This window comes from Tympanuchus pallidicinctus, unplaced genomic scaffold (genome assembly GCF_026119805.1).
Source record: "Tympanuchus pallidicinctus isolate F22 unplaced genomic scaffold, pur_lepc_1.0 scaffold2, whole genome shotgun sequence".
In the NCBI taxonomy this organism is placed as follows: domain Eukaryota; kingdom Metazoa; phylum Chordata; class Aves; order Galliformes; family Phasianidae; genus Tympanuchus; species Tympanuchus pallidicinctus.
Window position 1 is genome coordinate 26,307,717 of NW_026294721.1, and position 14,175 is coordinate 26,321,891.

At 32.1% G+C, this 14,175-nt stretch overlaps 1 protein-coding gene and 1 long non-coding RNA gene across 5 annotated transcripts in view; one reads left to right on the forward strand and one right to left on the reverse strand.

Moving 5' to 3' along the window:
- Window positions 1-14,175, forward strand: part of LOC128080325 (uncharacterized) — a 987,521-nt gene that overhangs the window by 342,804 nt on the left and 630,542 nt on the right. The gene's annotated exons all lie outside the window — the stretch shown is intronic.
- The window catches only part of SGCZ (sarcoglycan zeta), a 335,417-nt gene that overhangs the window by 145,762 nt on the left and 175,480 nt on the right, over window positions 1-14,175 (reverse strand). For all 4 annotated transcript variants that reach the window (XR_008206602.1, XR_008206600.1, XR_008206601.1 and 1 more), the window contains exon 2: window positions 8,279-8,473. Coding sequence is in view for 1 of the 4 variants with exons in the window: in XM_052682407.1 (XP_052538367.1) it covers window positions 8,279-8,473 (195 nt within the window). In the remaining 3 variants the exon portion in view is untranslated. The remainder of the gene's footprint in view (window positions 1-8,278; window positions 8,474-14,175) is intronic.

A 14,175-nucleotide genomic window follows, 5' to 3' on the forward strand; every position in this document is an offset into this window, starting at 1 on the left:
TGCCTCATTGAAGACCACACAAATACATTATTCACAGTTCTGATAAAAAGTTGGTACTTTTGCATGAATTCTGCTTAAAACATTTAATTTCTTCAATTAAATCTACCTGAGACTCAATTTTGACATTGAATATTCTGACTAATGAGAAAATACTCGACACGTTAAATACATACATGTATATCCTATTCTTTCTCCTCTTCCTATTTCTTATTTATTATAACTTGCATATGTGCTAGGTTTAATTTTGATCACAGTGACATGAGCCAGGCTACTCTTGTACACATCTTTCTATTGATTTTAGGATGGCAGTTGTGTACAAATGAATATAGCATTCCAGACACATTCTGTAATTTATTACCATACTGCATAACCATACAAATTATAAAAATAGAAGGGAAAGAAGATACCATGACATTTCATTATTCATAAAGATTTTTGTTGTCTTTAAGTAACTAAAGCTTGCACAAGTGATTTTATATCTCTCTAATTACTGCTAAATAACAAAGCATTATTGCTTTCCCAGAACTATAAAATTAATTTAGACTGCTTTATTTGCCCTATTTGTAACAAAGACAACCACTGATTCACTAGGCTTTTTCCCTTTTCATCTACTGAGTTTGTGTTATTAATGTTTCTGAACTCTAATATACAAATTTAATGTTTTTTCTTTTTCCTTAATGTTAAAAATGAATTTACACCAATAGTCCTCTACAAATTATCTGCTATTCAAGCAATAAAATTGTGCTGATCTAAGTCTGCTTTCTTTGATAAACTTTTAAGAATTCAAAATTATCTTTTCTTGAAGATAGACGCTTTTATGTCATACCAGATTTCACAAGAACACCAATAAAAGCCAGTAATGGAAATGAAGTTAATTCCATTTTCATGAAAGAAAATATTTGGTAAAGTTTCCTGATATACTGGTTGACCTGTTTATTCAGTGAATTGCTGTCTACTAAACACGGTACACTCAGCTAAAACACATTATTATTATTTAATAGAATGCAAACCTCCACCAACTGAATATCAATATCAATATAAATAAAAGAATATAAAATGATAAATAAAATATTTATTCTCACTTAACCTATCACAAAGCTGGAAGTTGATCCTGCCCTATTTTATACTCTTTATAGTAACAATAAGCATTCACTTCAAACAATAAAACTCTCAAAAGCAGTTGCATGAATGTTACTTTAAATGATATCAGAATCACTGTAGCAAATGGTAAAAGATATTGAAGCCAAATCACTTTTTTTTTTTTTTTTTTTTTTTTTTTTTTGAAACATAAGACTATTTCTTTGACATACTGGATGGCTCAGCTAGGGTGAAGAGTCATGTTACAGATCTATGCCTCTTGCACAATTCATAAATTCTGTTGCTTCCATGAAACAAGTCTGAAGCAATGAGACAAACAAAAACAAACAGTGATCTTGTACAGGCAAATAACTTTTTGTTCTTATCTGCAAAATAAACATCATCTATAGGCAATTTTCCCCAAGCATTCAAGTTTTAGATACTGCAGCATAACTTTCCAAAGCTGTAAATACAGCCACATTAAAATTCTTTTAAAAAAAAAAATCCAATTTTTACAGGATTAAGTAGAGTGCAAAGTATTTACTCCCACTTATCTGTAGGGAATTTTACTAATATTCTGCCGTAAATCTGCATGACTAAACAAATATAAAAATGAAAAATCCACGTTTTCTTATTCAGAGATAATTTGTAACAGCAAACACTGAATTGTACATCTCAGGAATAAAATAAAATATTTAAAAGCTGCAACCATACACCAAACAAACAAAAACCTCCATAATCTGCAAGTAAAAAGAAAACAATTCACAGTTGCTAAGAAGTATAGTTGAACAGTATTTTTTTTTAGACAATACTCTCTTAATTTTTAAAGGAAGATGTGTTTGCATAAGATACCTTGTACTGTAAAATATCTAACCAATATTTGTCTATTTGTGGAATCTGTTGTCATGCGTGTTTACGTTAAAAATAATAGACGTATATTTGATTTCAGATTAGCTACCTAGCTGCCTTTACACTGCCTTACTTTACACTGCCTTTACACAAATTCAAAGATTTGATGTCTTCCCTTTCATGACAAAAAAAAAAAAAAAAAAGGAAGGAGATAACAGAAAAGATTTGCAGAAATTATTTAGGATTCAGCACATTAGTTTTTGTACTGCAAATTAAATCTACACTATACTAGAACTGATAGGTTAGAATGGATTTTGTATTTTCCTCTGTAAGATCTAGAAAAGGAAGTAAAAATATTAAATGGTAGTTGAAATATTTAAAACAAATTCATTATTGTAGTTTCAACGGTTTCAACTATGTGACACATTCAAAACAGGAGAAAAGTAAATCATTCACATCCTTTTTTATTTCAAATGAAAGAGAATGTAAGTTTTACCCTAAAGACCACCAGTTCCATAAAGCTGTGTTATCACACAGAAGTTTAAAAGTGAAATTAGAAATAGTACATAGTCAATTATGTAAATAAGAATCTGTGTGTGTACATTGGTGTGAGCACATTTTTGCTAGCTTTTAAATTTCTTAACTTTTTTCAAAGCAATTATAAATCTGAGCAGAAAATATCCTTAAATGAATACACAGATATTTTATAGCAAATTTCAATAAAATTTGTCAGAGGGATGATGTCTAAAATTTGGGATTAAAAAATAATAAGACAGATCTCATATATCTATTAACAGGAATATCAGAAATCCAATCAGAAGGTTGGGCAACTTACCTATAACGTAATCTATATATGATCTATTTGGCAAGACTGTATGAATTTGAATCTTGGTCTTTGATAGCTTGACTAAGTCTCTTAACATTAATAATTAATGATATTAACGATTTTATTGCATGCTCTGGACTGGAAAAAAAGGGAAACAAAAGCTGTCTTGCATTCATCTCCAGATGCAACACCAGATTCTTGAAAACTGAAAGTTTGAAGAATATAGAGTAACAGTTTTCAACCATGATTTGCTACTTTGAAAATGAGAAATTTTTATCGTATAAATTAATAACAATACATGCCATTGAAATAAATGAAATGTGCAGATATGAAAAAATACTTATTAAAAACGCAGCAGCCAATACTATCATATCATAAGACTACTTATTCAAAACTAAAAAACAACTGCTGCCTCTGTAAATGAAAGAAGTCTGTTTGCCAAACAATCAAATTATTATCAAGAAAAGTACAGATATTATCAATCTACTTCATACATGTCAAATGCTAATCTGCTATAAATAAGATATCTCAACAAAAATTAGCTCAGACACAGTAAAAAGCCTCTTATTATTTCTATTTAGAAGTGTGCTAAGTTGTCATGAGCAAATTGTATGTTTATAAGCCCCAACACTGAAAGTCAAATATTTGAAAGATTTTCTTGCTCTTCCACAGCAACCAAAAACCAAAAAAACAAACTGGTCTAGTGGTATTGTCAAAAGACCCACTTTAAGAGACAAAATCCTGGAGGAATATAGAGGCAAACTGTAATGATGCAGAGATTATTTAATAGTTGCATGTATCTGCAGTGTTACACTTGCAACTACATAAAAGGAAGGCCTGACTGGCTGTGTATCTTAGGGCAAGCATTCAACCATCATGCAACTTAGCTGCTGCCAAAATACAGAGCCAGATCTTGGCAGTCAACAAGCAGAGTATGTTCAACTGGGAGCCTGACTTACATGAATTCTAGCCAGGAAGTCCAAAGCTGCTCATGTTCTGGTTATGTTTGAAGCTGAATAGAAGTTCAAAGTTTTATAAGAAATAATTTCTGTTTCAAACTAAATAGTGAGTTGACTCATTCCTGATTGTAAAAATAATTCACTCAGTACAATAGGAAAGAGGGTTGTTTATCATGTATCAATACAGAAATCGCATGCCATGAGACCAGACAAAATTGACTACAACATTGCAAGTAACTACAGCAATAGAAAATACCTGAAAAGTACAACTGCATTCTTAGATGCGTAACACAACAAACAAATCTTTTCATACATTATTTCTAGCAGGAATGCAGAATATGAAGACACAAAAAACTAGTTATACTAGTTATACAACCAAAACCTGTAAATAATTTGTTGCTAGTATTTTCTAACATATATACCACTGTCATAAACCAACAACAGCAAGGATTCCTACTAATCACACTTTTTTCAAATTCAACAAAACCCAACATCAACATAATGCAATATGCAATGAAATAATGTAATATCAAGTAAACACCAATATCAAATGACAATTTTGTGTGTACCTGAAAACATATTAATGCATTGGTATTAAACACCTTCCACAGTCAAAAAGAGGACTCAAGTTATGATGCTGGCTGCCTCAAGTCACTTCACAATGTGACTTCACAGAAGAAGAGGATTCTTTGAATTTCCTCTTTTAAAGTGTAATTTTAAATAACTTTTACAAGCAACACTGGTGCATTCATAAGATTCCTCTACTGAAAAATCTACAAATTGAATTCAGAAAGGCTTAAATTGCACCAACTGGCCAGTAGCTTCCGATAAACAGTTAAAAATAGAAAGTCAGCAGCTAACACATTGACACTGGTGCAATTGTCATCCGTCAATGACAAACCATGCCCTGGCTTTTCATGATCCCTTCAAGGAGTACACTACTATTATTTTTATAAAAAGCTCAATATTGGTTGATGCTAAAACAGTAAAGAATTTAAAATAATATCAAAATGTCAAAGAAGTTCAACAATTATTTTCTCATGGGTAGATTCCTCTTTAGTGCCTCTTAAACAGTTTAACGAAAGTATTTTCCCTTTCAAGTGGTTCCAAGCTGTACTTCAGATCTGCTATCATTGCTGAGATATAATAGCAACATTTCTTAGTTTGCATCTGTCTCGATATACACATGCGAGTGGAAGAAATATATGTGCATTCCAAAGTTATAGCATAATTTAAATACATGAAATTAAGTTTAATAAACAGTTATTTTACTCTCAGAATGTTTGTGGCTAATTAATATAATTCCTTTAGACTTGATAGAAATTTCCAAGAAGTGCTCAAGTGTGCATATTTGTAGACATAAGGGTAAAGATTTTACTGATTATGTTAGCCATCTTATATCAATCAATTCTTTAACCCATATGGAGACATAATCTGAATACTAACCAGTCCATTATGTACCAGGAGAAGAATATAGGTAGTTTTCAATGGAAAACTAACAAACTGATCCAAAACTAACCGCAGGATCTGAAGAAAAGTTATTCACACAAGCTGAAGCAAATACTGACAGATATTCTTTTGGCTTTGAGTGATATCATTTACATACAGTTATTATCTATAGCTTTATAATATTAAAGAATTTATTGTAATGAAATTCAATTACAATATTTTAAACAATTCCTTGGTAAATACGTACATTATAAGATATGCAATATAAAGTTTGAACATTCATTTTTATTTCATAAACTGCATATCTATATTACATATTCTGTTTTCTGGAATAGTTTAACTTCAAATCATTCTATGAATATATATAAAGTTGGAAAGCAAAATCTGATTAGTTCTACAGCAATGTATTTTGTTAAACAAAGCCAGGAAATGTTTTGATGTGAAAAATGTTTGAGAATTTCATGCTAACTCTGATAAACTCCACAAAAATGAAAGAAGGAAAGAAAGAAAGAAGGAAAGAAAGAAGGAAAGGAAAAGGGTTCTATTACTCTTAATTATAAAACTCTTTGGGAATATTTTTTTCAGATTGTTCAAAACAAGCATAGATAAAAATTTTCACTTCTAAGATAGTTAAAAGGTATATGCTATTCCAAAACAATCAGTGTTCTCAAGCATATGTAATTTATTTTTGTTTTTATACGAAAGAAGTGATCTGTTCCAATTCTGTTTTCAGAACTGCTTACATTTGTATGACTATAATAAAGGGGGAAAGTTAATATATATTTTCTAATTGCAGGGTTAAAACTTAATTCATTCTAGTCAGTGGCACAGTATTTATCTGCATTTGTAATAAACTCAGGAGTCTTAAAGATGCACATAAATTTTGTGATTTTTCTCTTGTTATACATACTCACAAAATACTGAATTCTGTAGTTAACTGCATAACATTTTAAACTGTAACTCAGTGTCTGCATAATTATTTTTAGAGATACATGCATCTCTCAAGCTACTGAAGTTAGGTCTTCGATACACAGAGCAGTACACAGAAGAACTGAAACAATTCTGTTGTTCCTTGGACTAGATTCCTGCACTGATTCAGTGATTCACTACAGAATTTTAGCTGTGTAAAAACTTTGAGGCACAGAAAAAAATAATATATATATACTTCTAAATCTCTTGTCAGTTTTACTTTTAAGAAATTGCTTGATCATTAATCTGAATAGTGCTACACTGTCTTGTATCATAGAACAGCCTGGATTGAAAGGACCACAATGATCATCTAGTTTCAAACCCCCTGCTATGCACAGGGTCACCAACCACCAGACCAGGCTGCCCAGAGCCACATCCAGCCTGGCCTTGAATGCCTCCAGGGATGGGGCATCCAACAGCCTCCTTGGGCAACCTGTTCCAGTGCGTCACCATCCTCTGTGTGAAAAACTTCCTCCTGATATCTAATCTAAACCTCCCTTGTCTCAATTTAAGACCATTCCTCCTTGTCCTATCACTATCCACCCTCATAAACAGTCGTAGTCCCTCCTGTTTACATATTCCTTCCAAGTACTGGAAGGCCAAAAGGAGGTCTCCCCAGATTCTTCTCTAGTCTTTGTAGTGTGAAAGGTCAAACATTTCTCAGGTATGGAAGCAGCTCCAAATGTTTTATTGGAAAGTAATCTGCACAAAGAAAACTGCTGCACTTGTTTTATAACATCTTCTTAACATTTTTAATTTTCTAAGGTTAATTCGCCTCTGGATAAATATCAGACTTTTGCTGAAGTAAACAGTCAACCTAATCACCCTTCTAATATGATAGCAAAAGCATATGAAAATATCATGTTTTGCAAGCATATTATGCTAGAAGAAATAAACAAAAGCTTCTATCAAGTTCTTCAGTTCATGAATATTGAAGTCATATAGTTGTCAAAATATGAACACAGTGTACTTATCAACTGTTAGAAATTCAGTAGTAGCAATGTATTTGTGTAATAGTCTCACCAGGCAACGATCTCATGTAATCCTTTGAATTTCAGAGCATTATCAGGTGTAGATCAGATGTATTTAAGTCTGGTTTTTGCCAGTTTTTTTTTTATTTCCTGGAAACCAATAGAGAACTGAAGTGTGGTGTGACCCCAGTAATTAAAAATACCACTGACTAAATCAAAAGGTTGCTGCTGATAGTCAAAATTGAGAAAGAAAAAATACATTGATTGTAGCAAAATTGCCATTTTAATCTTCTGACATACCAAAAGAGACTGCATCACAGTCAGTGAACATATCTACCACCTTTACTTGAGTAAAGCTTTGGGAACAGCTGGGCTGATAACAGTCTCAGCAAACACTGACATTTTATCAGATCGATATACATTTGAAGTACAAACACTATAAAATTTCATAGTTGTAATATCTTCCAGATAGACAACATCTCATAAAACCCTTTAGCTTTTATACCCACCAACCTGATCTAACCGACATCAAAACTGATTTTCTGTATTCTAGGTAAACAGAGTTCAAAAAGACCAGTAAATTCAAAAAATAGTAATGACTTAAACTGAAAGCATGATCGCAAGTTGAACTCAACTAACTCATTTTCCCCTTCAGAAAAAATATATCATACAGGACAGACAGAACAAACATCTATTGATCACTCTCTGTGGTGGCAAGAAACCAATAAAAATTAGGTCAGCCAATATGCACTTTTTCATGGAAAAATGTAATATCCAGGTATATTTTCTGAGGATATAGTTAACATATCATAGAATCAGAGTATCAAAGACACATAGCATGGCTTGGGTTATAAGAAACCTTTTAAAGATAATCTTGTCCCAACCTCCCTGCCATGGGCAGGTTTGTTACCCACTAGGTTGCTCAGGACCCCATTCAATTTGGCCTAAAATACCTTTAGGGACAGAACATCCGCAGTTTCTCTGAGCAACTTGTTCCAATGTCTAAAATAGGGCAAAGCTGCACTTATATCAGAATATATACAAAAAGCATAAGCATAAGTAGTACGTGCCATTTCTAATCCAAAAATTCAGGATTTGTGCATAATACGAGAAAGATAATTGAGACTACAATTTATTACCAGAAGAAATAGGATACATAAAGTCACTGTGATACTTACCACTGTGAAATTCATGACCTTCAAAATCCATATTGTCATTGCTAAGTTAACAATCATGGTAACCAACAGCAGAAGTACAAAGAAGTATAAGCACCTCTTTCGCCATCCATAAATCCCTACTGGGTAAAATTGAGGATTTTCAGTCCTTGCAAGGCTGTTCTGTTGTGTTGCTAAAATATACTGCTCTCGTGTCATCTGGAAAAAAAAAAAAAAGATATAAGTAACAATGAGAGCCCTATATTTTACAGATTTTATTACATGAAGATTATCTGAGAACATAGAGCAATCCATTTCTATGGGAACAGAAGGGATGCCTTAATTTGGAATAAGCCATATAAATATTAACTAAGTACTTAGTAAAAATCTGGTGTTTTTCACTCCTTATGCTCCAAAATTGTAAAAAATACTTAAGTATTTCATGTCTTATAATCTACTTCTGAAGACCATTTCAATGTTCTTCTTGAGGTCATTCAGAAAAAAATTGTTTTGTAGAAATAAATCATGGGACACTCGTAAAAGAAAATTCTATTTCCAGAAATGTTTATCATAAATTATCACTCTTTTATAGTAATCAATAAATAAATGTAATAACTCATACTATCATATATGCTTACAAATATTATGCATGTTTTTTAAGAAGTATGCCATTGTATATACAATATTTTACAAAAGGAGAAACAAGAAAACCCTACTAAGCTTTAATTTTCTTTTAAGATACAGAAAATACAGATACCAACAACTTTGCTTTTTGTTTTTTTTTTTTTTTTTTTTGTGGGGCTCTTTTTTGGTGAGCCTAAGGTCTTCTAACAAAACAACAAGCAATAACTGCTTACAAACAACTTAAATCTTAATACTACATCTTCTTCACAGCACAAATGTTTAAAGCATTTAATAAGAAACCATGTTACACTTTCTTAACCTTTTTTCTTTCTAATCATCAACTTTCTTTTGTTGAATTTCCGAAACACTCGAAGAGCAAATATGTTACTTCAGTACTTTAAAAAATGAACTGCATGAACCTTGTTAAACTGCGCAATATGACAAGAATATAAAAAACTGTTCACACAAAAAAAGCCTAGAATTCTGATCAATGCATTACATATATAATTTATTTATAGATAGATAGATTCACATGCATTTAATGATATTTATAAAGATAAAATACAGTAGATACAAAATGAACACTGACAATATTAATTGACACAAGAGGCTCTCAAATAAACAAATATAGTTTAAGTGCTCCCTCAATTTTTACTATCTTAAGCTTGTAAATTGAAGGTGCACATATTGCTTGAGTAGTCTAGATGCATATGATATAAAATAAAAAAATAATTCCAGTGGTATCATAACTAGTAAGAATTCAAATTCAATTAATATACATGAGATACATGTTTCAGTAAGAAATTAAATAAATTCTTATACTGCCCTGAATAAGTATCAAAAATAATGCAAAAGAAATGATCGCAGCTCTGTAAACTATTTAATCACATCACAGCTGAATATTTAGCAACTTTTAATTATCATCTTCAGCTACTCCCATGTTTTATGATCTTTTTCAGTATCACAACAAACAAAAAAACTGATTGATCATATGATGTGAAACCTATTACAGTCATGCTGATGATCTTGGCTATTGACATTTTGGGGCCACCACATGCTACTGGAAGAGATACCTTAGATGAAAATAATTAGTGAACACAGAAGATCTATTTTACATTTTCAAACTTTGTTTTACTTTTTGGGAAAGTTATTATGACATTATGTCTTACAGAGGCAATCTTTCAAAGAAAAAAAAAAAAAAAGACCAGCAAAATACACAGAGAAGATAAGGAGCAAATAAACTAGACAATGAGATTATTGTTATAATTGTTGAAGTTAGGATAACAACTACTTAACAAGTCTTAATAAAAACATTTAGAACATGATTACACTTTGCAAATAATTCTCTAGACAAACACAAGTTTGTCTTAATAGTCAACATTTCTTTTCTAATGCCTGAAAAAAAAAAAAAAAACAGATTCAAAGCTAAGGAAAGAAAAAAAAAGGATCATTGTTCTTAATTACAAATTTGTTAGTCTAACACATAAAAAACAGTCCAGTATTTGCTCTTAGTGATGGGGGAATTAATTACACCTGTAGCTTGTTAATTATCTGAGAATAAAGCATATCATTTTTTTCTTTTTTGAGGTCAAAAAAGAATCTAGCTCTCAAATCAGCTCAACACATACTCCAAAATGGATTCCGTTCATCCTGAATTTTTGAAAAAGTCGCTCAAGAATACAAAAGTGTTGAAAGCTGTTTTTTTTGTCAGTTTGCTCATGAAGTGAAAAATACAAAGGAGGAGGAGAAAAGACACATTTAGAGAGAACAATCTTAAACTGTAGCAATGGAGTGTCAAACAGTCAACAGAAACAGCAGAGGTTATTAGAGAGCATTTACAAATGTTCATATAACTTATGCCTGTTTGTAAATCAGACAATCTAATAAAAGACTGGTGTTTCTGTGAGAATGGGGGAAGGTATGTGGAAAGAAAAACTTGTTAATAAATGATTTGCAAGCATGATAATGTTTTTCAGAACTGAAACAAGCGTTCTTTCATACTCTGGGATTACTATTTCAAATTTGCTTTTCAAGCAGGTAAAGCTCTTTACTAACAAGATCTGTCAGCATTATTGAACGTGTAAGTACAAGCTGAGGAGGGAGAGGAAAAAATGTTCCTATGGACAAAGTTAAATCTGTAAAAAATACTGAAGGATTGAATTATTTAGCACGCATTCCACTACCATTCCATTCAATTTGGCATCGCTTTCTGTGTTTTGTTTTGTTGTTTTTATTGTCGTTGTTTGAAGCAATATAAATTTGAGAGCACTACAAACAGAGCAGGTCTAAAGTTAATTCTTCTAGTTCATGTTCCCTATTTCCCTTTAGTTTTCTGATAAGCCTAAATTGCACGTCTCAAGAGTCCCACAAACCCCAAAGCAAATGCTGTAATTTGGATTGCTTAAGAGACAGAAATTTCTCTAATCTGACCCAGATTTTCTGCTAGTGTCAGTTAATAGAATTCACTTGGCAGTCCTTCCTATTGAACAAGCTTTTATACTCCTATCTTTAAAAAAAGAATTATTCAGTAGCAGGTTAAAAAAAGTGTTTTAAAAAGCCTGTCTGCATTCTGAATTAACAATGATACTGAATGTTTGAAACATCAGTACAATGATCAGAACTAGTTTGAAATTTTCAGTGAAGACTGCTTTTATTGAAAGCAGTGGAATTTATCCATTTGATAAACTCCCAATAAAACAGGAGACTAAATGTCACAAGACACTGACAAATATGTTAGATGACTGATAAAATTATTCCCTCTTCCTTTCTTTAGTCCTTTCTATAGAGTTTACAACATTTTTAAACATTCGATATTAGGAATTCCAACACGTTTTATTTGCTATATTTACATTTTAAACAAAAATAAAGCATGACATCTCTTACATTTTTATTGTTTTTAGAAATCAAATTTTTATTATATTTTTAAACAGGAGTTACCAAGCATATACCATATCAAGAAGTGCATCTCTAGGAATTATTTAATACTTCTATTTTAAATTGAAATTGTTTATTAAAACTACAAGTAGTTTTTGTATCTCAAAAAATATTATAACACCAATAATTTAGCTACATTTCAAAAACTTAATACTCATACCATGGAGTAAAAAAGTTAAAAACCAGTATGAATTTTGTTACCTCAATTACTGTAATTGTAGCCAGTCACATGACTGGTTTGAAGTAACTCCACTACTGATTAATTCTCTGTGTTATTTTCTGAATTCATGGACATGATGAAAACTTCTTACAGGAACTCTAAAATATACAAACACAGTACAATTATGACTGGATCCAGTCATGTTACTCTGTTGTAAGGAATGTATTAGCAATCAAATAACATACAAATAAAGAGAAGAAAAAAAAAAGTATAGCATAGAGTTAGAAGGGAAAAATCTACATGTCAGAGTTGAGAGAGGAAAAAAAGGTACCAAAAGGAGATTGCTTAATCAGCCACAACTCAGGACATCATATAGACAAATTTATCAGAACCAGCTGGTTCTTCCCACTCATCCTGACAGTGACATAGCATAAGATCACCAATTCATGATGTGTCCACCTCTCCCTTTTTGTTACACTACAGCCTGTCATTCATTGTTTCCATTCTACACATATGAGACATTAACTAAGATTACAATTGAAACATTACTTCATTGTTTTCTTTACAGATTTCATCTGGAAGTTGACCGTTTATAGTGAAAAATGTACTGTAACATTTATTAAACAGTACATACACAAATACTTAGTATGTGCACACCCAATTCTAACACTAAAATAGTCAGATGTAACCAATAAGACACATATTATAACAGTAAATAAGAAGGTGATAAGAGAGCACCTTGAATTTCTGAAAAAGTCTCTACAAACGGTATAACGGATTTCCTTGTAAAGCTTTCTAAATCTCTTAAGATCTATAGAGAGCTCTTGCTATCACTTTCAAAACATGTTGAAGAAGCGGATATGATTCCTCTACAAGACTATGGTATGCTACAATTGATATCTTAAAAAAAAGACTACAAAAAACAGGATGATAATCATTGTGGTTAGTGGGGATCATACTAAAAATTGTGAATAGACTGACAAGGCAGTACACATGCACTCCTAGGGAGCTAAATATTGGAAGGAGAGAGCAACTTCCTTTGAAAAGATTTGCAAAATCTATCAGATACTCAGGAGATCCTGAAGGCACCCAAAAGTATGTCAGCAACTGACCCAGATATAAATGGTCCATCTGAGACATGAATGGCTGGCTCCATATAACAGTCACATCAGTTTCGTACACATCACTAGCAAAATATAATATTGTAAATCCTTATTATCCTGATAGACAATTTTGTATTTACCAGTGTTACTGTTTCTTTTGTTTTGTATTTCTTTGTTCTTGTTCATCAGGATCAATTACAAACAACTTCTACAACAACTCAGAAAGATTTAAAGAGTGTGATCTTCCTGAAAACCACAATAGATTACGTTCCAGAACAACAGAACGGTTGAAGTTAGAATGGCCCATCTGGAGGTACACCCATCATGTCCAAAAACCTTTAAATAACCCAAAAGATGAATGTTACAACATATCTCAGTAACCTATTCCATTGGTCAGTTACCATTAAAGTCAAAAAGTATTTCCTGTTGTTCAAAGGGAAACTTCCATGTTTCAGTTTGTGCCTTCTGTATCTTGTTCTCTCATTGGGCACCACTGAAAAGAACTTCATTTGGTCAACTTTGCAGTTTTCAGGTTTCACGTATACGGACAGGATCTCCCCCAAGCCTTCTCTATTACAAGATAAACAGTCTCAGCTCTCTGAGTCATTTCTCAGAGGAGCTCTCTGAGTCACTCCTCAGCTCTCTCAGTCATTCCTCAGATGATAGGAGCCTATCATCCTCTTCATGGCCCTTTATTGAAGTCTGTCCAGTAATTCCAGGTCATCCCTGTATTAAGGAGCCCCAAAGCATATGACCAGCATTCCAGGAGTAGTCTCACTCAGCTGAGACTTCCCTCACGGGAAGATTCATCTCTCTCTCAACTGCCAATACTTTGCCTAATACAGTCCAGAATACCATTAAACTTCTTTGGGACAACGGCATATTGCTGGCTCATGTTCTATCTTCTGTTCATAATACTTCCATGTGAGATGCAGATACACACCATCTCTTTAAAAAACACCTCAGTCTTACAGATTCTCGTCATGTACTGATCACCAAGAAAGTCTCTGCATTACGTACATCTTCCAGTTAAGTTACTCAAAGTTTTTTTCAAAATATTTTATGTTTCATATTTTATATTGACTAAGTCAATTCCACAT